Source organism: Ictidomys tridecemlineatus, chromosome 11 (assembly GCF_052094955.1).
Source record: "Ictidomys tridecemlineatus isolate mIctTri1 chromosome 11, mIctTri1.hap1, whole genome shotgun sequence".
Taxonomy (NCBI): domain Eukaryota; kingdom Metazoa; phylum Chordata; class Mammalia; order Rodentia; family Sciuridae; genus Ictidomys; species Ictidomys tridecemlineatus.
In genome coordinates, this window is record NC_135487.1 from 12493690 (window position 1) to 12516382 (window position 22693).

The 22693-nt window shown below is 54.5% G+C and overlaps 1 protein-coding gene across 3 annotated transcripts in view; it reads right to left on the reverse strand.

Moving 5' to 3' along the window:
* Capzb (capping actin protein of muscle Z-line subunit beta) overlaps window positions 1-22693 on the reverse strand; it is a 116164-nt gene that overhangs the window by 31978 nt on the left and 61493 nt on the right. For all 3 annotated transcript variants that reach the window (XM_078025455.1, XM_078025453.1, XM_078025454.1), the window contains exons 3-4: window positions 5231-5352; window positions 222-335 (exon numbers count right to left, since the gene is read on the reverse strand). In XM_078025455.1, the coding sequence (XP_077881581.1) occupies window positions 222-335; window positions 5231-5352 (236 nt within the window). The remainder of the gene's footprint in view (window positions 1-221; window positions 336-5230; window positions 5353-22693) is intronic.

The following is a 22693-nucleotide window of genomic DNA, read 5'->3' on the forward strand; positions in this document are numbered from 1 at the left end:
GCTTGCTGTGGTTATGAACTGTGACACAGAGTGACACACAAGTCTGCAGAAGGTGGCATTCTGTGGTGAGTGATCAAGAGCTGACTCAATTAAAAAAATATGGTGCCCGCACCCTGCCATGGGTGGTCCTGACCTTCACTTAGGCAACAGACCCAGGGGAAATGGCTTGACCTGGCCACTTGTTAACCTTGAGAGTGAGGTGCAAGGGCAGGGGCACTCACAGGTCTCGGTACTGGTCAAAGGCATTGTTGGCCTCCACTTCTAGCTTTCTCAGCCGAGCAGATGGCATGGCCCCATCTTCCAAAGGAGGATCGTACTTGTTACTCCATGGTGACCTGGAGGGCAGAAAGGAGGGGTGGTCACTGATCGGTCCAGAAAGAAGTTGCCACTGAGCAACAAGCCTAAGTCCCAGCTGCCTGAAATTTCAGAGGCAAAGCCATTACCTACAGCAAAGATGTCTCCAGGCCCTGGCATCCAAGAGGGCTCTCCGGAGGTGTGCAGAGCAAAGGCCCAGAGGGGGAGCCTCTCCTGCAACTGCGTAACAGCAGCATGTTACTTGGTCTGAACCTCATCCCTCACGTACCAGGGCTGCTTCACAGCGATGCTGCGAGGGACTCTCAGTGTCAAACCTGGGTGGCAGCCTGGCCTACAGGAAGTGCTCAGCTGTCAGCTTTTCCCTTCCCACTAAGTTTCCTTTTTGTTCATCAACGGACGCCCCCTCCTCCCTGACCTGCTGGCGGCTCTAGATAAACTGCTCCCAAGACCTTCTTACACAGTAAGTAGTAAGAAGAGAGCCGTCAGGTGGCAGCAGGCAAGAGAGCCAGATCCAACCGGGAAATGCTGCAGACGTTAGGAAACCTGGGCGCGGGTGCTGCCTGGTGGCAGAGGCAGTTTCCCAGCACCCAGGGCTACTCACACAGGAAGACTGGACGAAATGAGAGCCAGCCTCTCTCTTCCCAGTCCAAAGACTTACAGCACTTCTTACAATGTATTTTGCCCCATCAGGAAAGCATTTAGTCAGACAGAGACCTGGGAGGGCTTAAGGAAAAGGTCCACTTCTTAGTTTCTGCAGGTGGCATTCACAGGGTTGGGCGTTGAGAGGAATGGAATTAGAAAGGCGAAAGAATGAGGAGGAGGAGGAGGAGGAGGAGGCGGCAGGAGGGAGCTGGGGAGAAGCCTCTCAGCTCCTGAGCACGAATGCCATGATGTTCCTGCCACTAGGAACCATGCTGTCCACCTGCCAATGTGGGAAGGGTCTGATGCCTGAAGGAAAGGTGTTACCACCTCTGAGCCCCAGTTAAAAGGAATTCTATGTACAAGTCTTTCTTCCTGGTAACTGAGGCTCTGCCAGGAAGCTATGTCAGTGAATCTTGCTGAAAACAGAACTAGACTAAGCATCCTCAGGCAGAGTCGCTGCCTTCTCAGAGGCTGCACCATAAGAGAAGGGTCTCCAGGCAGCAGCTGCTGACCACCCAGAGCAGGAGCCTTAGGGCTGCCGACCCCACCCTGCTCACAGAGCTGGTGGAGACTCTGCACAATGGGAAACTCCGTGGCTGCCCCAGGACCAGCCCTGCGACCAGCACGAGCTAACGGTCACACTGGATGTGCACATACGAGCCGGGGCCCAGGTGGCCTGGACAGGGACGGTGCCTTTCCCCTCCTGAGCTTAGGTGGATATGCTGGCTCCTGTCCTGGAACTTGCTGGTTTATCCTTGGAAAACTGCCACCAGATGGAGCCCACTGTGAGGATGGGAATGTTCTATATCGGCCTTGGCTGACAAGACAGCCAGGAGCCACACAAGGCTTCCAAGTACTGGAAACGCGGCTGGTGATGCCAGGGGGCTGCACCTCCATCTGAATGAGCTTAAATCTAGTAGCTGACTTTTGGGCACCAGCTCCGAGGGGGAGGCCTCTCCTGTTCTGTTCTCCACCTAGAACATGCCTGGCCTCTACCCCATGCTCGTTAAAAAGCATTAATAGAAGAATTGCACTTTCTTCCCCTGAAAAGCAGATGGGACCACTTCCTCCAACCAGATGTGGACTGTCACTGTCACTGAGGCCCTTGCCCTGCCTGGCCCTCAGGAGTCTCTTGAGAAAGAGGGCAGGAGATATCTGCTCCAGCACCCATCAGTGCATTAGCTTCAGGGAATGCTGCCAGATCCCTGTAGCAGGGCCCTGCAGACAGTCCCCCAGCCAACAGAGACAGCGGCTATCTGTTCTGCTCAGGGACACGCATGCATCTAAAACCAAAACAAAACTGGGCATGGCTGCGCATGCCCATGGCTGAAGCCCAGGATGGGACCAGCCAGGGAACGCTGTGAGGCCTCTCTCAAAGCCTCTTATCAGATCTCAGAGACAAGGGTGCAGGTGAAGCTGTCAGTGGCGTCACTGTTCACCTGTAAACGAGGCCTGGTCCCCCCAGGAGGCACAGCGGGCGAGAGCCTGAGTGGGAGCCTGAACTCCCACTTCCGCCTGCTCCTCTGAGACTCTCCTCATGACTGGGTGTTCCCACAGTTAAAGGGCTGTCATCATCCCTGGGCCTGAAGATCTGCCCACTATGGCAATGTGAGGAGACACGAGAGCCTATCCTCTTGCAGACGGGGGGCCTGCAATTTTCAAGAGGTCTGTAGCTCGCAGTTCTTATGGCTCACAGACGACAGCATTTCAAGCCGTCAGTCCTGGAGCCAGGGTAATTGTAGCTGGGGGAAAAAATCATAACATTACCCAGAATATGCTTAGTGGAAGGGGCACTCAGAACACATTTAAGAGCTTAAATGGAGGCCATTTGAGAAAAGACAGATGGACAGGAACGCTTAGATTTCAAAAGTCAGGCCTTTCATTTCCCCCCGAGAAGGCTTTTTGTTTCAGCTAACAGGTTTCAAACAGCGCTCCTGGCAGCAGCCACACCATAAGGATCTTATTTAAGCGAACGATCAAACACAGGATGGAAATGTGTGGAGAAAATCAGAAGACCTTGAAGTTTCAAACTGAGAAGGGGAGAGAGGAAAGACAGCCTCTGCCCGATACCCACACTTCTCTGTGAAGGCTCAGCTCCCTCGAGCCCACTGGTGCCTCACGGGGGGCACCCTGGAGGGGCTGCTGGGCTGGAGCCTGGTTGGGAGTGGACACCACCCCATGCTTCACGGGTTCCCATGCTACCTTACGCAGGACTCCGCGGTGGAAAGAAACATAACCATCAAACGACTCAGCTCAAGGACCACTTCTTCCAGGAAGTCTCTGAGCCCGGTGCCAGGGCTCAGGAGATGCCAGGGAGCACATGCTCCCCGGCCTTTCAGACCACCCACCACGGTCACTGGACGTCTCTCTCCAAGGGCTGTTCCTCCCATCTCCTTGGAGGCTTCTGAGGACTGCCCTGAACACTGTGCTGTGAACTTACCTGCCAAGGGCTACGCCACCAGCTCCATGCAGGACGTCTACAGTTTTCTCTCCAGCCCCAAACCCTCTTGGGAAACTCAACCATGTATTTGTGCCCATCTGGCATCTCCATTTCAATCCAAGGGCACCTCAAGCATGAAGTGTCCCCAGACTTGTTCTTGCCTGAGCCATCTTTCTTTCTAACAACAGTGGCCCCACTTTCCAACTGCCCAGGCCCAATGCCTGGCACCACCCTTCACATTCACCCTCTCCACCCTCCGCCCACCTTATGGCACCCATCTCAGTCTCATCCTATTCCCCATCAGGAGCCTGAAATAGGCCAACTGACACTCTAACTCACTTCCACTGATGATAAGAAGGAAATACGTATAAATTAAACCTTTTAAATATATGATGAGCTCTACACTGATCCACAGTTTGTGTGCTATTTCTTTTGATTTCCCTGAGAAGCCTTGGCCTGCCTTCCAGGTCTTGCGTGCCTGCCCCACCACGCCTCTGATCTCATCTCCCACCCTCACTGCCTCCGGGTCCTCTGCCGGCCCCACCCAGGGCCTTAATGCCAGCAGAGCTCTTCGGCTGACCTGTATGTGACTGAATTCTTTCCTTACAGGTGAGCCTTCCCTCTGCAGCCGTCTTGTCCTCTGCTTTCTTTGGCAGCAATTTCAGAGTCTGTATTACTTGTGCATGTGCTGTCTGGCTTCCTCACTAGGATCCAGACGCCACAGGAGAGAGACTCAGAGCAGTGCTTGGTGCACAGGACATGCTCAGAGAAAGATGCCACCGCTCGTTCTGCTGCACGCACGAGTACTAAACTATTACTGTGTTATAGAGGAGAAAACAGCCCAGAGACAACAACTGATTTGTCAAAGTCCTGGTGCCCTGGGGAGCAGTGCTGGCCTGGAGCCCACACAGGCCGACTGCAAGTCATTCTTCCTGCTTCTACTTACACCCCTGGCACCCCCTCCAGCAACAGCACTAGGCTGAAGTCCCAGGACTGAGGCCAGGTGGTCTCTACTAAAACTGCAGCACACTGTGTCCTCCACCGTTCTCGAAGCATGGAGATACGGGACTGCGTTAGGGATTCCTACTCTTAGGAATAACTCCCACATCCCCTTAAAAACCCAGATCAGCCAAGCATGGTGGTGCATGGTGCACACCTGCAACCCTGGCAACCAGAAGGCTGAGGCAGGAGGATCACAAATTCAAGGCCAGCCTGGGCAACTTAGCCCCTTTCTCAAAATAAAAACTAAAAAAAGGCGGGGATGTGGCTCAGTGATAGAGTGCTTTTGAGGCCCTGGTTTCAATCCCCAGCACTGAAAAAACCAAAAAGAAGGCTAGAGCTCATCGCTTCCTTGAACAAGTCCTCCTGGAGCTGACAAATTCTCCTGGAGCTGACCATGGCTTCCTCTGTGCCACCTCTAATCTCTGGACAGGCTACAGGGTCACCAGGGGCTGCCTGTGTCTCCCAGGATAGGGGCTAATGTCAACTTGGCTATTTACAGCCCAGAGCTTGGTGGTGGGAAGAGGAGGGAGAGGTGCGTATCTGACAGAGCTGGATCCCTTAAACACGGACCCCAAGTTCAGGGCACCCATCACCTGCACTCCGCCCCTCTCCCATCAGACTGTGAGTCGTGAGGCCATCACAGAGGCACTCTGCACACACCTGCTTGTTGAGAGGATGAAGAGCCAGACGGAGCCAGGGAGGGAGAAGGAAGAGAGGAAAGAAGAGGACAGAAAGACAGACAGAGAGAGGGATGGCTGGGCCCCAGGCAGCCCGGTGGAGTCCAGGGTTCTGAGCTGCGGCAGCAGGTGGCACTCCTGGGTGTGAGCTCACCTATAGGAGTCCCCATCTCTGTTGTAGTCACACAATAGGTAATCCTTTCCCACCACCTTGTCTCTGGCAATTTTCAGTGGCTGGTCAACAGAAGACAGGAGATCTTCACATAGGCTGGGGACCTGGCAGAAAGAAAGGAACAGACAGCAGCACTGAGTAAAATAATACTTTGAATTCAGGTTGGAGAGCGATAACCATAGCCATCTTGTGGTCAGTACGTTTAACATCTGGCCCTTGGTGCCCTGCCAAAATTACAGGCCTGTTTTTTTTTCCTTTTCCACATGTGCCTGAAACCAACTGTGTCCCGCTATAAAGAAACCTGCTCTTGAATTACAGTGGAGCGTGATTTCCAACACAGTCCTCCTTCTACAAGCCCTGTGCAGCTTTAATCACCGGGTCACCGGGGTGGTCTAGGAAGTGCAGCGTGCGGCTGCGTGGTATTGGTCTCTGGTGGGCAAAGCTTAAGCTCAAGTCCTGAGAAGAAGGTAAATATCTCAAATACACAGGAATCCAAAGAACGCGGAGAGGAGCAGCCCCTGCTGCTGGAGCACTCCCCCGGGCCGTGCTGGGTGGGGTTTGCAACACTTTCCAGGCGCCCGGCCAAGCACCACCCGCGGGCTCCTGCAGTCAGCCCTAGCTGGGGGAAGGTGGCTTCGCAGTGGCTTTGCAGTGGCCTCCTACGGCGGAGTTGCAGCTGGCTCATCTGAGGACAACCCCATGGCCAGGGCCAGGCGGGAAGGAACCTCAGGGCACGTGCTGCCGATTCTGACCAGGGCCTTGCTGGTGCGCAGGCCGCTGGCTGTCCCTCCAACCCAATCATCCATTTCCACCCAAATTTTCTGGGGGTGGGGGGGGCAGCACTTCCAGAGCCAGCTTCCTTCAGGCTCGTTTCAGAGGTGGGCTTGTGGGGGTTCACCGTGTCAATTAGCACGCAGTGGTAACGATGACCATGACCCTGCACCCAGGACCCTTCCCAGTGAAAAAGTGGAACCCTGGGGCAGCAGAGCCGCCGACAGCAGGTGGTTCCCGTGCTCCTCCTGAAGGCCCTGCCCCCTGACGACAGGCCACGACTACTGCCATCTGAGACAACCCGCCTCGGCCTCCAGCCACACCGGGGTACATTAAAATCCAGACTGCAAAGCACTACCTGGCAAAACTGGAGGCCAGGAGCCTGCCGTGAGGTTCACAGGGATTCCAGCCTTGGAGACATGGCGTGACTTTCAAGGTCAAGTCTGGTGACAACATCCCCCTACTGCTACTTCCAGGTGCCAGGCGTGTCACACACCATGCTGGTGCTCTGCATACCTGAAATCTCACACTCCGTGAAGCATGTGTGTCATCCCCATTTTATGGACTAGAGCACTGAGGCCCAGAATCATTAAGTTGCCCAAGGGCCACACAAGTAAGGGGTGGAGGCAGGAACTAAATCCAGGGCTACGTGACTCCAAAGTCCCTGCTCCTCCCACTCTGTACCCCTGAATTCTAAGGGGAAGGACGACATGCCAAAGGCAACAACAGCACCCCCACAGGCCCATTGCCGCTCAGTGATGGCTACAAACCCCCGGCCTGGGAAGTCCTGGCTGCGGAGGGGGTGTCTAACAGCTTCCCTCAGAGGAGTGGGTCTGGGGGGGGCTGGCTGTTCTGTCCCAGGGCCAGCGAAACCACCACAGGTGCCCACCTGTCATGTCACCGCCGGAACCTAACATCCCCACTTACACGGCAGGGTGGAGCCCAAGCTTCCTTCCCCCTGGGGCCCCAGCTGGTGCCTGGAACTGCCGTCACTCCAGCAGGCGGAGGCCCTGAGGTCAGGCCTCCCTCCAGGGCAAGTCACTGAATGTCCTTTCCCACTGAGACCGCAGGTGACTCAGAGCCCCCCCCCCCCCCAGACAGTGCATTCAGTCCTCAGGACGGTGGCGGGCACAGGGGTGAGCACACAGGGCATACCCCCGCCCTCCCTGGCTGCCATCCTTAGACGGCAACCCCAGCCTCGACCGTGGCAGAAGCCGCCCCTCCGCTCCACCCCTGGCTGCTTCCTCACACGGTTCTGCCAGAGGCGGCCGTCCCCTGTCTCCCCACTGAGCCGACAAGACCATGGGATTTGGCACAGAAGAGGCTCATTCCACTCCCGCCCAAGAGGGAAGCCGGAAAGGTACTTCAGCAACACCTTCCTAACATACGAACTCAAACTACTTGTTTCTTGGTCTTTTTTGGGGTCTCCCTCACTGGGCTGTAACTTCTACCTGGGCAAGGACTGCGGGTCTGTTCACTGCTGTGCTCCCAGGGCCCACACTGTATGTGACACGGGCACAGAGGGAGACGGGCAGGCAGGCAGCGGGAGGGCAGGCGGGAGGAGCTCTACCACACCCGGCCTCCTAAGCTCTGAATGGCTTTATTTTTAAATTAATAGATTGCACACCAAAGAACTAAAATTTACTTGTCAAGAATTTGGGGGCTGGGTTGTGGCTCAGTGGTAGAGCGCTCACCTAGCACATGCGAGGCCCTGGATTCGATCCTCAGCACCACTTAACAATAAATAAAACAAAGGTATTGTGTCCATGTAAAACTAAAAAAATTAAAAAAGAATTAAAATTTTGATGGATGTCAACAACCAATTCCACCTGTAGTTCTACCTGGGCATCCTCAAGCCTGATACAGTGGGAAAGCAGCAGAGAGATGGAGCCTCACTCGAAGCTCCTGGGGCTGGGGTGGGAGGAAGCGCACCCAGGAGTAGGTTTTAAAGACAGAGTCGCACCAAGTTGCCCAGACTGGCATCAAACTCATGATCTTCCACCTCAGCCTCCTGAGCAGCTGGGATTACAGGCATGTGTCACTGTGCCCAGGTGCTGGTGGTTTTGTTTTGTTTTTAAAGGGATAGGGTCTTGCTATGTTGTCCAGGCTAGCCTCAAACTCCCAGGCTCAGATGATCCTCCTGCCTTGGCCTCCAGAGTAGCTGGGACTACAGGTGCATGCTGCCATGCGTGGATCAACTCTGGCATTTTAAATACCTGACCTGGTACAGCCACAGCAATGGTGCAAAGATTTGAGAACTCATAGACCTGGGCTCTGGCCTCTGCTCGGCTTATGAACTCGTCAAACACAGTGTGAGCCACACCAGAGACTAACCACCCCTGAAGATCTGAGCCTAGGCTTTTGAGAGTCCACAGCCAGGTTCCGAAAAATCTCAGAAAAACAGACATTTACACACACACCCCAGATTGTGGCAGTACACAGAAAAGGCCCGGAGCTCACGAATGCCTTATGACCTGCCCCACTATCAAAAGGACGCTGGCTCTCCTCCACCCACACAGTATCACTTCTAGCATAAACGCTCAAGCTGGGCCACGTTTTGGTGTTCCATTGCTACCAGTCCTGTTTCTTTTCCTGCTCTGAATAACGATGCTATCATCATTTCGAGAAAGCGAAAGTGTGAACCTGTGGTGTGCCCACAGATGTGTGCCAGAGCAGGTACCCAAAGGTGCACCATCATGACCTGGCACCAACTTCCAGTCCTGCCCTACGATCTGCCCTCCCTCCGCTCTGGCCAAACACGGGCCCGCTCACTGCTCACTCAATGTACAGGTGTGCACATGCGCCTGCCACCTGAAGACCCTCCCCCATTAAGGTCTGATGCACAGAACACAGGACGGCCAGTTTAAATCTGAATTTCAGATACACATGAATACTTTAGCCTGATGTCCCAAATGTCATATGGGACACGTATTTTATTTGCTAATCTGGCGACCTAGACCCTAGCCTCCTGAACCCCACTGTCACTGACCCAGCCCAGTTTCCAACTTCTCCACCAAGCCGCCTGCAGGGACCCTCTTGCTCCCCGGCGGCTTTCCCCTCGCTGCCAGGGGCGAGCACTCTTCTCCTGCCCGGTGCCTCTCACGTTTCATCCTCAGCTGATTCTGCGTCCACACAGGTCAAGGCAGGCTCTGCAGACCCTGATGTCCCACATGCGGCCCCAGTGTTCAGTCTGGGTTTATTCCCCGGGAGTGGATGATCCCCCTGTGGTCTGAGGTACCACTGGGAACCAGACGATGGCAGTTTACCCCCGTCATCTAGTCCACCACGAACAACTCTTTCTCCAGGCTTACCCCACCGCCACTGTGGCAGGCTTAGAAGAGCGGAAGAAATCACAGTGTGTGTCACGGACCCAGAGTTTCTACAGTGATTCAACTGAAAAGAACAGGTCAAGCAAAGTTGACTGTCCACACTTGGGTGTGCAGGGCTCTGGCTGGGCAAAAGCGCCCCTCTGAACTGCTTCCTGGCCTTTGTAAGGAACAGTCAGGAAACACCAAAGGCATCAGGCTGACCCAGGCTGCTGGACGGCACCACGCTGGCCAGGACAGTGCCCCCCGCCTCTTTCTGGAGGGCAAGTCCAGGGCTGGGTCCATTTCACTGCCACCAGGGATCAGGGAACACCCAAGGGGGCAGCCTCGCCACCGGCATGCCCACCTAGCTTCCTGATACCTGGGGCAGGGCCTTGGAATGACAGGGGATAGGGACAGAGCAAGCAAGGGCTGAGGAGGAAGAAGCCAGAAGGCAAAAGGTGAGTAAGAGGCCAGGCCGTTAGCAACAGCCTCCATGACACTTCCTGACAATGAACACGGCTGGGGTGTGGCTCAGGGGGAGAGCACTTGCCTAACACGGCCTGGGTTCAATCCCCAGCACCGCAAATATTTTTAAAAGAATGCTGCATTTATCTAGTAGGCGCCAGTAGACCCAGCTACTCAGGAGGTAGGTGCAAGGATGGCTTGAGGCTAAGGGTTCAAATTCAGCCTGGACAATGGTGAGATCCCATCTCCAAAACAATAACAAGAAGCAGAAGCCGAGTGCCAGGCACCCTGCTGAAGTCTCCCTGCCCCCACTCTCTCCAGCCTGCAGACAGCTCTACACAGGTCCTATTTTAAAGCAGGGGAAATGAGGGCCACAGAGAAGTTACCCAAAGTCACAGCTACCAGCCAAACTTGGAAAGGACATGAGAGATGCAGTCCAGCTGGACTGAAAAAAAATCATTCTTCTTTTGCACAAACTATCTAACCCAAGAGCTGATCACATGAAAGGAGATACAAATCAGAAGCTTCCGGCCACAAGGAAGGCTGTGTCTGTGCTGCCATATGGTTCTACTTTGCCTCTTCCTCTTCTCCATTAGTTATTAATGTTGAAAAAAATTGTTCAACCAGAAAAAAGAAACTTGAGATGAACCCTTAAAAAAAAAAAAAAAGGCACAAAAGCCAGACCCACTCAGCTCCACGGATAATCCAACCAATGGAGTCATCTCTAAGAAGTACACCCTGTATCTTGGTTTTTTAAAAAAATGGTCACTGATCTGCCATTGGTCGAGAGCCACCTGAGAGATAAGAATCAAAAACAGCCCCATTCACTTGGTGACGCTCAGGTGAGTAACGCTGGGGAAGCCATGGGCAGAGGGTCCCACGGCCCCAGGTGAACAGCTGTCTTAGCTTTGGGCTGCAGGGACTCCCGCTGGCCAGCAGAGGGCTCTGTTTTACAGCTTAGTCTCTTATTTTTTCCCAAGTCCTCAAACTTACTTACCTTGTGTTAAAAATAAAGTCACCAGAGTGTTCCTAGAGGCACACACACCAGCATCAGAAACAACACTCGGTGTAAAATCAAACCCCGGTTGCTACCTCCCGGTGGAATGTAACCCTCCCACATCCCAGGAACTGGAGAGGGTGCCACAACACCAGCCTCAAAGACAAATTCAGTCCCAGGATTCTGCCACAGACAAGGTGGACACGCAGGCACAGGTCCAACAGACATCTCAGGGCGGCGAGTGCGGGATGAACCCAAGGACACCGATGTCCCTAATGACCTAGGAGGTGGCAGGGGTTACATGAATGACAGCCTGACAGGGAGGAAATAGGAGTGCTCCAGGAGGAGGGGCCCACCATCTCTGCGCAGTGGCCCTTGGTGCGGGAGAGTGTGCAGCACCCTGCAGTGGGAGCTGGAGGAGGAAGGGAACACAGGGCAGAGCGCCGGCACTGGGCTCGGCCTCCCAGCGAGGCCACAGGCGGGCTGCTCCCACCCAGGGGTAGAGGACGTGGGGTGCCCCTCACCAGCCGGCTCGTGGGCACCATCACGGGGGTGGGTAGGAGACGCCCGTGCCACTGCTCAGTGGAAAGGAGACTCGGGCTGGTTACAAGCACCCGAGTCTGAGGCAGAAATGCTGCCACAGCAGCGAGTGCTCCTGTGAACTGTCCCGGAGGTTGTGACCAATTTCCCCCAAAGCTGCTGGGAAAGGGCCTGCAGGCCTGGCCACCCTGCCTGTCTGTGGACCCAGGGGTCAAGACTTGCCTGGGCTGGGAAGCAGATATGCCAAGTGATCCGGGAAGTGGGGGGCCTGAGTCAGCGGGGGTCCCAGGCACAGAAACACATCACCTGGGATGACAGCCACACGGGCAGGTGCTGCAGGTGGAACCCAGCACCTGCTGAGGTAGGGCAGACGGCACCCTCTCACCTGCGGGAGATGGCTTCGTGCAGGGTGGACGCCAGCCCAGCTCTCCCCAGGTGGTGAGGACCAGGCCTTGACTCTGAACTCCACCCAGCTCTTCCAAAGTGTGGACCCTCTGGGCCCACAAGGCAAGGGGCTCCCACCCCAGCTGGGCTCAGAGGACCAGAGAAAAAGGGAATGAATGTGGGGTGGGGTGGCACTGCGGGACTTTGAAGACCAGGGCTGCCTCTGTGGGGGGTGCGACTAGAGCAGACTGGAGCAAGCCGGGGGCTGTAGGAAGCAGGGCTGGGCTCCAGGATGTGGGCAGGGGCACATACCCACCACTGAGAGAACCTGGCAAGAAACAGGCCCCTGGCCCCCGGGGTGCACCTGGGCCATGCAGCAGGGGCGCCCTGGCTCCTTGGGCCCAGTCTCCACCCTCACAGGGCACCACGGGGCTCTGGGGATGCTTGTCTGTGAGTATGAAGTTCAGGCCCTACTCTTCATTTGAAGACTGTGACTTTGAGACACACCATTACTTAGAATCGTGTTAAGTGTAAAAGGCAATTTCCCTACTTCAGAGAAATCAGCAAGTGCACGCGTCTTGAGCCTGGCTCTGAGGTGGCCTCGCAGCACATCTGGCAGGGCCATCTTGCTCCTGTGGGGCATAGTCGTTGGCTGGGGTTCTGTGACTGAGGGTCCCACACAAATAAAGCTGGTCAACAGAGCCAACACCGGGAAATCGTTTTTGGCCAACAAATCTTTTACTCTACTTAGAAATGAGTTTTTCACGAGGCATTAACAACCAAGAACTTTCTCAAGAAATAATCAAGCCCCCTCCACCTTTCTCAGGCAGGTGCCCCAAACCATCCCTGAGATAAATTAAATAAACAGGCCAAACCCCTGGACTCAGTTCCAGCCATTCACACTCAAGACTGGAATAAGAGGTCAGAACAGCTTTCTGAAGGAAGGGTCAAGAGTGGGCAGAACAGAGGGAACACAGACTGAAAGGAGAAATTAAATCCGTGTACTGGAGTGGTCCACGCGAAGCTCCTGCTGTCCACGGTCAGACCTCGGCTTCCCGGGGACAGCCCAGGAACTGGAGCACAGTTAACTATTTCCTGGGCAGGGGTGGGTCGCCGCCTGAAGGGGAAGAAGCCTTGGGCCTTTCTAAGCTGTCTGCGCCTTTCGACTAGGAACTATAGATGGTGTCTGAAGACAGAGCACGATACCCAAGCACCTTTGAGTTCCCAAAGAGGACGTAGGTGGTCTGACAGTGCTGGGGACTGTCTGCAGCCACCCACAGCAGGCAGGCGGGAAGGGACTGTCCCCTGAGCCTCCTGGGACTCTCCCTGTCTCCCTACTAGGAACAAGACCATGGACTTCTAAACGACGACAGCCTTCCATACTCCAGCAAGATCTCTGCTTCCCTCCAGCAGAACTGCGTGTGCATCTGTGCCCAAATCTGGTGGAGGCAGGCACAGAGGCAAGCAGGGAACAGGTGGGTGGCCGTCCTCCCTCCTCAGCACAGAACTGTCCCAGCTGGACACAACATCCCACGCTGGATTCCTCCCCGGAAGGTGTCTCCCTGGGTCTTGTCCTTTCCCTAAGATCATCTGGGGCTCATTCGAGGTTATCAGACAAAACATCCGTAATTCTTCCTGCTGGGGATGCAGTCAACTCCACTCAGGGGCAAGTCATGTGTCCCTACCTCTAGCATCAAGGGCTCCTGTGTGTCTTCACTCTGGCTCATCAGGAAGTAAAACCCAAATTTGTAGCTCAAGAAAAAATTTCACTTACATTTACTAGGGATTAAAAATAAAGTCAGCGTCCCCACCCCCAAAGAGCTCCCAGTCTAAGGTGAAAGAGGGACACAAGTGGAGTATCAACAATCATGAGTATTCTGGAGAGAGAGGAGGAAGGTGCTGGGTGTGGGGGTGGACACGGTCCCAGCCCGGGGAGCTGCTCTGGAGGTGGCACAGGTGCAGGGGTGTCCTGGAAGCTCACACCCAAGCTACGCTACAGCAGTGCAGCCACAGAGCATGCCCATGGGGCACAGGGTGTGGGAGGAGCACCTGCCAGTCAAGAAGGGCAGAGGGAACCTGAACAGCCACGACCCGTGGAGACACCATGAGCTGGAGGGCTGTGCCCCTCCAACTGTGTGTGACGGCACATGAATTTTATCTTCCTAGAGCTGGTGTTTTACGGGGAGGGTAAGTCAAGAGAGAAGGCTGTTCCAGGTAGGCCAGCCCAGACCCGAGAGCACAGGGCTATGCGGGGACATGAGCTCACGCAGGTGAGGTGACAGTGTGCCATGTGGCCAGCTCTGGGACAGTGGGAGTGGCCAGGCAGGGTCATCTTCCTCTTCACTTTCAGTTGCAGCCACCTGACTGTTCACCCTGATGACTCAGGACTGCAGCACGGGAGTAAATTGGTGTCACAGGAAGTCTCTGTCTTACCTGTGGCTGAGACACCACAGCTGGCTCTGCCAGGAAACCTCACAACACTGGACAAGCCCCAGCCCCCCAGTTTCCTTGTGTATGAAAGGAACAGAGCAAGATGGGTTTTAGGTTCTCTAAAGCGGAGGGAGAGGGAGCCAGGCCCACACCTTCTGGGACCCTGACCAGGCCTAGGGTTGTTTGAAAAGAAGGGTCCACTAACTGAGGTGATCAGCAAGGCTCACTTCAGTTTGAGATCCCACAAATCATGGTCGAGATTTAGACAATTTACTTATTATCATTCTCAATCCCCCAGGATGTGGCTTTAAGAGCTGGTCAGAAGTTTATGATCCTCTTCCTAAAATGAAAGCTCTACCCCACACGGCGCTGTGAGGTCTGGGTTGACTGCCCTCTGCTCCCAGCAGTGGGACACGGGCACTAGCACTGCAGGGAACTGTTCCCAGGGTGGGGAAGGAGGGGAGGCTTGTGACCACCTAAGCCCCCAAACATCAGTAAAAAAGCCTCTTGGAAAGTTTCAAGGTTGGTACCCAAATCCACACCCCTTCTCTCTGCTCCAGGACAGATTTGCTGGCCAGCCCCTGGTCCCAAGTCCCCACTGCCAATCCTTCTTTCTAAAGGGGGGCCTGGTCTTCCTACTGCCCACAGCACAAGTCTTTATCAATTCCAGGATGCCCCTGGTGCCCCCAGTCACTGGCAGTCAGCATGTCGGCTTTTTGGGAAGGAGGGAGCCACCAGAAGCCCTGGGTTCCTGCCAGACAGTCCAGCTCCAGCCCCCATGACAGAGGCTCGGGCCTGGCTCAACACTAGGGAAGGCAGGCAGTGTGCCACGCTCTCCCCACATATTTTTAACCTATTTCCAAACCCAGATGTATTCAAGGGGACCCAGGCCCTCCCCACCCAGGGCCGGTGCCTGCCCACCTGGAAGATGGTGGCTCACTGGCAGCTCTGGGGAGGAAATGCTGCCTGCCCCTGGTCCCTGGGAAATGGAGCCCTCTCCATGTTCCTCACCAACCAGAGACAGAACCCAGCCAAAAGGAGTATCTGCCAGCCGCTCCTCAGCTGAAGCCACACATGGCTCCTTTGGTTTCCAAGAGCAAGAGGTTCCATGAAGTTCCTGAACCGAAGCCGGGCAGACCCTGCCTGAGCAGACTCCACGAGTGGGGGTCAAGGCGGCTGTGTGTCACTGCAGGTGAACCCTGGCTTCGGTGACGAGAACGGGACCTTCCTCACCTTGGGGCACAGTGGCCTCCTGCTGCTCACCCCGATTCTCACCTGTTCCTAGCGACTCCTTCCTAACAGGTCCCTTCTGCCGCTGCCCACGAACTAAAGGGTAAGCTCTCTTTCTCATTTGCCAAAACGCTAGTCTGGTTCCATGTCCATTTAAAGGCTCCTCCATGCCAGCTGAGACAGCAGGGACACTCGGAGCACCCCCAGCCACCTCACAATGCAGCAACGAGATGAATTCCCCAAACTTAAATTTCCCACACATAAACAGAATAAAAACCAAAGGGAAAACAACTTGCTCCAAACAAAAGTGGGGGTTTTCAAGGAGACTTGCTGAGTGGAAAACATGCTGGAAAGATGGAATTTTAAACACAAACACAGAAGGGCAGAGACGGGAGGCAGAAGCGCCCTGCACACACAGCTGGGAGGCCTTTTAATTGGGGAAAGATTTGCAAACCCGTGGAGCGTGGGCAAATCCCAGAACGGAAAGAATGTGGAAACCAACAGCAGTCCACAAGTCAGGCCTGCTGGGCACTCCTGCCAAGAACGGGGCACGAGTCCTCGCCCTGCACCTTTCAGCAGCCCAGGTGATCGCTCAGGCAGCAGGAGGACCGCCTGGCCTGGAGCAGCAGGGCTGGAGACTCTCCTCGGGCACTGCAGATGGCACGCAGGAGAGCTCTGTGACGTCTTAAGGCAGACAAGGAACTCGGGGAGACCAAGCAGCCTCCAACATCTGCGTGCGGGCCTTTGTGCTGTGTGCTATGGGCCATTCCCACGAGTTATTTCCAGTGAGTCTTAATCTCACACGTGGCAGATGATCTGTAATGGCACACAAAAATTCTATCTCCCCTTGCTCGGCAAGTCCTGAGGGGACATCTCCCCTGTTTGTCCCCCAGCTGGCAGAAATGGAAGCAGTGGTTTTCCCCAAGTAGCTGACACACCCTTATGATCTTTTTTTTTTTTTTAAAGAGAGAATGAGAGAGGAGAGAGAGAGAATTTTTAATATTTATTAGTTCTCGGCGGACACAACATCTTTGTTGGTATGTGGTGCTGAGGATCGAACCCGGGCCGCACGCATGCCAGGCGAGCGAGCTACCGCTTGAGCCACATCCCCATCCCCTGATCTTTTTCTTTCTGGGATGTGACCACGTTCAGGGAAATCCCGGGTGCACTCTCTTTAAAATGGTTAATTTAGCTCTATTCTTGAAAGCACCTTGTGCACCACATGCCCCCACCCCCCAGATATGAAAGGGGTAACCAAATCTTAGATTCTAGAGTCAACAGGATTGGGAACAAAGGCCTGCACCCTCCACCCTTTTCCTCTGTCCGAATCTAGAAGTTTGGAAAAGAGGGCAAATCAAGGGCTTCAGTCCCTCCAGACAGCACCTCCTTGCACAGAGCTGCAGAGGCGGCGACAGGCACTGGGAGGGCAACTGCAGGCAGAGCCAGAGAGGCCTAGGCCCAGGGAGATCAAAGCCAATGGCGGGTGCACCAGCAGCTCAAGAGGGCCTGTAAGACCAGCGGAACAGACACGCTGCCCGGCCTGGCTCCACCCACCCCCCCCCGCCCCCTCACGCAAACCTGCCAGCCAAGCTCCCAGCACCTCTGTCCCCATCACAGGAGGCAGCACTGCTGCGCCAGGGCAGCTTCCTTCAGGGCTCACAATGGCCCCTCTGGGAACAAGGAAGGCCTGCATCCTTCCATTCTGCAGATAAGGACCCAGCCCAGGGCCCAGCCAACTCACGACTGTCTACCACCGCCTCCTCATGTACTGCCACCTGGGGGCAGGGGTCTCCAGAGCCACAGCCCAGCTATACGAGGCATCCGGGTCCTCAAACAGCCTGGGAAGCTCAGCGCAGAGACCCCTCCTCCCAAAGTGTGGGGCGACTAGACTGGTTTGAGGTTGGCACGTGGCCAGGCAGTGTGTTAGGGTCAGGGACGTGGACAAGCGTTACCATCTTCCAAGGGGGCTCAGGAGCCAGTCCTTTGGGGCCCTACACCAAGCCCTTTGAGCGACTCAGTTTGGAAAGATGGCTGCCCCTGGCACAAGTGGTATGGAAGCAGGAAGGCTGGTGCAGCAGGTATAAAAACGTGGGTGAAAGAGCAAGAAGCCACAGTAACACATCCGCCCGAGCCGCCCCCGGCGACTCGTACCCACAGTCAGAAAGAGGCGGAATCCACCTGACGAAGGGTCCTCGTTTCCAGCCTGGAGCAAGGCTCCTAAGGGGTTTTGTTTTGAACTACGAGTGTGATTTCAGCTTCTAGTCCACGGTAATTAGGTGTCAGACACATTCCAGAAAGAGGGGAGAGGGACACTGTGGACAAACCTCCTCTGTTCTTGGCTCAGGACCTCTCCTAGAGCGGCCTGCTGTCAGATCCTCACGCAGAACCTCCACAGGACAAAACTCCCACCACTACTACCTGAACCTGAAGCCTTCAGTTAAAAAAAATGGCAATGGGCCACAGGTCCTGGTGGCCTGGGTTGAGAGCTGCTCAGGAGGCATCCAAAATGCGGCCAGTAAACATGTGAAAAGAGACCAATTCCAGGGGTGCCAGGGCTGGACAGCCCCCGCCATGGGGGCCACTCTGGCCTCCTTGAGGCCTCTGAGGCAGGATGTGTGCGTGATTGACAGGCTCTCTCATGAGCCTTAATTGTGAGCTCAACAGGCCCAGAAAGGTAGCAACAGAGGTGGCAAAGGGGCAACGGCAAACCGCCTAGTTAGTGAAGAAAGTGTCAGGCTTGATGGGGACTAATGACCCAAAAAAGGAGGAGGGTGCACTCACGGGGCAGACACCCTTCACCCTGTGCCTCTGAACTCCCAGACTCCTTTCCACATGCCATGCAAAGCCTCTGGGTGTGCCCCCACCCCCACGGGGTTTATTATGGAGTGGCACCTGGATGCAGGGTCCCATGTCATTACCACAGACGCCTCCATCTCCATCAGCACACTTCATCTTTAAGGATGGAAGGCCAGAACAGGACACCCTGCAGCGGGGAAAGGGGAAGCTATGTCCTACAAAGACTGAATAACTTCTTGCTGGCACTAATTATTGTGAAGACACCCGAGTCAGCAGTCCGCTGGTGACCTGCCGACCAGGGAGAAAGCTATTCTTGGAGGGGCTGTGGGCCCAGAGGGGGAGGCTGGAGGAGGACAGGCTTCAGAGTCGCTCAGCTGGGGGACCCCGACCCCACTACTTAGCAATTATCTATGAGGCCGTGACCAACCATGAAACAAGCCTCTGCTTCCTCAACTGTGAAATGAAGACTGACCTTGTGGTGTGCGGTTAGTCATTTAATCCCGCACCCCCGCCAGAGTGGGGATGAACCAGGGCCCTTTTCACATGCTAGGCAAGCACTCAACCACTGAGCTACGTCCGCAGCGCTGGTATGTGGTTTAACTAAGCTAATATGTAAAGGGTCTGGAACAGGACCTGGTAGACAGCACTCTGCTAGTGGAAAACCAGCAGACCAGCAGGCGTGTTGGGCAGATCTGAGGTGACCTCAGAAACTCCGGCTACTATAAGCCAAGTGCTGCGCCAGCAGCTTTATGTTCACAACCTCTGGTTCCTAAGGTCAGCATCAGGTTCAGAGGCCACCAGGTTAAGACATGGTGAAGACAAGAGCGGGCTCCACTGGCCCATCAGTGTCAAGGCAGCCAACCACCTCACACCCAGTGCTCCTAAGTGGACACCTCAGACACCCAGGCTCAGACTGGCAGCCTAGCCTGATCCCCAAGCATGCCCAGCAGGCTTCATTAGCTAGCAAATTCAGGAGTGGAGTGTGTGGAGGGCAACCATTAGGTAGCCCATCTGTTCCCAGGTTGTGTGCAAAACAAATGGGCACCCTGGTCTGGGTCCCCTCCTTGGCCAGTGGCCCCTACAGGTATGTTCCACATCCATGTTGGCGGATGAGCTGCTCAAATGACCTGGGTGGGAAACAGAGAGACGGGGGTGGCGGGGAGGGTGGGGGGAGCTACCAATGGAACCTCGCTGGGCAACTGTGAGAGACCTTCAGAACTGGACTTGGGGATTCTCCAGCTAGGGGAGGGGGTAACACTGGCAGCAGGAGGTGGGGGGGGAGATCAGTGATACGGGTTCAAGAGGGAGAGATGTGGAAGACATAACGGGGCAAGAGATTAGCAGCCCTGGAAAGGGGGGAGGGAAGGCTGCAGAAGGCTGGGAAGCGGGAGGCAGGCCCAGAGTGTGGCAGGAGGCATCCTGTAGGTCTTGACCTCATAGGTGGCCTGTTACCTAGAGGGGCTGGGGGGTAAGGTGGGAAGGCAAATGACCTATGAGGGCCACGGTGTCAGCTAGCTCGTCCCTGGACTCTGAGATCGGCTTGACCCCTTGCCACTGTCCAACCATCCACCCACTTACTCTGAGCTGCCCTTCCCCAGCGCACCCCGAGAGCTGCTAAGCTGGACAAGTTCCCCGGGGGAAAGAGCCTACCAAGGAAGAGCAGGGAAAAGACCCAGGCCACCAGGCGCACGGTGTGATCATATGATCTCTGCACAACAAAAACCAGCAGGCTGCAGCCTCCACGCTGACCTCTGACCTCTGTGAGCTCTGAGGCTGAGGCAGCTTCCCACTCGGGGATCTTTGACTTGGCACTTAAGGGAAAATGAGGGCGGACAGCTTTCACGACCATCTACTAGGCCTCGTGGAAGTCCTTGTAGTGTCCCTCCCAGGTCAAATACACTGAATCCTCACCATCTCACACTGGGTTATCAGATACTCCCAAGGCTGGGGAACAGGGAAGGGGTGAGCCAAGGGTCCTAGGAAGCCAGGAGAGATGAGCTGGCAGCACCGAGCACCTGTCTGCTGTGCACCTGTTAGCACTCGATGTGCACTCCCAAGCACATTCAGTTTTATTACCCCATCTTTCAGATGGAATAAACTTGGGGTGAAGTGACGTGCCTAGGGTCTCAAGCTGGAAGGTGCTGCACCAGCAGCGATTCCCAGTCAGCCTGGGTCTTCCTGCATCAGCAGGTGTGGAGGCCGAGTGGGATGTGCACACGGTGTACTGGCTATGGCTGCTGAAGGCCCACCGGCTCTGCTCCCTGTGTTCCTTCACCACAACGGGCGGTTCTGTGGTCACAGATCTGAGAGAGATCAACAGGCTTGCCTCTTCTGCCAGCAAAGGGGATCCTGCAAGTATTAGTCTCACAGAAAGGTGCATATGGTGATGCTCTAGTTCCAGGCCATGGAACTCAGAATCTGAGACGATGAGAGACCATTAGGCCCTCACTTCACAGAGGAGAACGAACCCAGAGATCTGCCAGCACAGATAAGTTAGTGGCAGACCCAAGGGTACTGCCCTTGCTTCTGGACCTTCCATTCGACATGGCACAGCGTTATTTTATCAGACACAGGGCCTGTCTGCTCTCCACCTGCCTTTCTCCTTCCTGCTGAGGAAGCCAGATCCAAGGCACCAGGACAGAGGGTTTCAAAGCAGTTGTCTGTTTGCAAGGAAAGGGAAAAAAAGAAAAAAGAAAAATCCAAGGAAGCCAAGTTTTTCTCCCCATTTTCCCAAGAGTTATGAAAACAAAACATTCAGCTAACATCACATTAGGACCATTGTCAAAAAGGGCCCAGAATCTACTTTGCCAGAAGTGCAGGTTACAGACCCTCCCAGGAAACCAATGCTTGCCAAAGTGCTTCCAAGAGCGTGCGCTGGAGAAGTGCTGAGCTAAAGGGAAACGGGTTCTTCTCCTTTTCTCCCTCCCTCCCTCCCTTTCTCTAATTGCAGGACTTCTCAGACACTTAGTAAGCCAATAGGAAACTCCTAGACGGTAAGAGACAGTGCCACTCACTGTCCTTATCCCTCAGGAGACTCAACGCCAAGGGGAGGGGACCCCTTTCATCAGAAAGCCAGGAAACTGCAGGCCACAGTCCAGGAAGAAGCAGAACCCTGCGGCAGGAGGGCGGTACCCTGAGTCACTTCCCCAGCCGCTGGCGGCCTCATCCTGCACTCTGACCACGGCTGCAGGTGAGGCGCCTGTGTACTAGATGTCCAGGTTTCTCCCCTGGCGACCAGCAATTTGTGTTCCTCTTTTTAAAAATCCCTCCCAGGGAATTAAGGCTAGGAGGGCCCCAGGCCGGGTTCCCCTGGCCAAGCTGCTACTGCTCTGCTTCTTTTGTGGACGGAGACAGAGAACTGACCTCAGATGGTGTTCTGACCATTTCAAGAGAGAAGTTCTTTGCCAAAAGGTGCAAAAAATTTTCAAATGTGTTCTTTGCCCTTTAATTTCATTTTGTGCCTATTTTTTTTTAAAAGAAAGAGGAGGGAGGGAGGGAGGGAGGGAGGGAGGGAGAGAATGATAATTTATTTATTTATTTTAGTTTTTTTCCCGGCGGACACAACATCTCTGTTTGTACGTGGTGCTGAGGATCGGACCCGGGCCGGAAGCATGCCAGGCGAGCACGCTACCGCCTGAGCCACATCCCCAGCCCCATTTTTGTGCCTATTTTAAAATTAAAGAATGTTTTAAAAATTCCATGTAGTCAAAGCTATCATTTTGGCATTAGCATGTATGCCTTACATAAAGGGCTCCCCCAGGTCAATATTAAAATTATATTTTTCTCTCTGGTTCCTTCATGTTCATTTAATAGTTAATTCTTTGGTCCATTAGGAATACAATTACATTCAGCCAGGCCCCATGGTAGGCATCCACATAATTCCAGCATCTTGGGAGGCTGTGGGAGGAGGAATATAAGTTTGAGGTCAGCTTAGTGAGATCCCGTCTCAAAATAATAAAAAGGGCTGGAGACGTAGCTCAGTGGTAGAAGGCTTGCCTAGAATGTGCACAAGGCTCCAGGTTCAGTTCCCAGTAACAGAATAAAAGTCCTTTACCCTGAGGTACTTAGAAGTTCCCTGCCTTCGATTTAATTTTAGCAGGATGCATAAGAAATGGCACTCTATAATTTCTTGTTTTCTTCTTTTGTGGCACTAGGTGGTAAAACCATAGTCCTTCTACTACTAAGTTACACTCCCAGACCCTTTTCTATTTATTTCTTATTTTGAGACAGGGTCTTTTTATATTATTTTTAGTTGTAGATGGGCACACAATATCTTTTATGAGGTGATGAGGATCAAACTCAGTGCCTTACATATGTGAGCCAAGTGCTTTACCACTGAGCTACATCCCCAGCCCTGGCCTTAAACTTTCAATCCTCCCACCTCAGCCTCCCGAGTGGCTGGGATTACAGGCATGTGGCACTGTGCCCAGCCTATTTTCATTTTCAAATAGCAGTCCAGGGCTGGGGTTGTGGCTCAGAGGTAGAGGGCTCGCCCTAGCATGTGCAAGGCCCTGGGTTCGATCC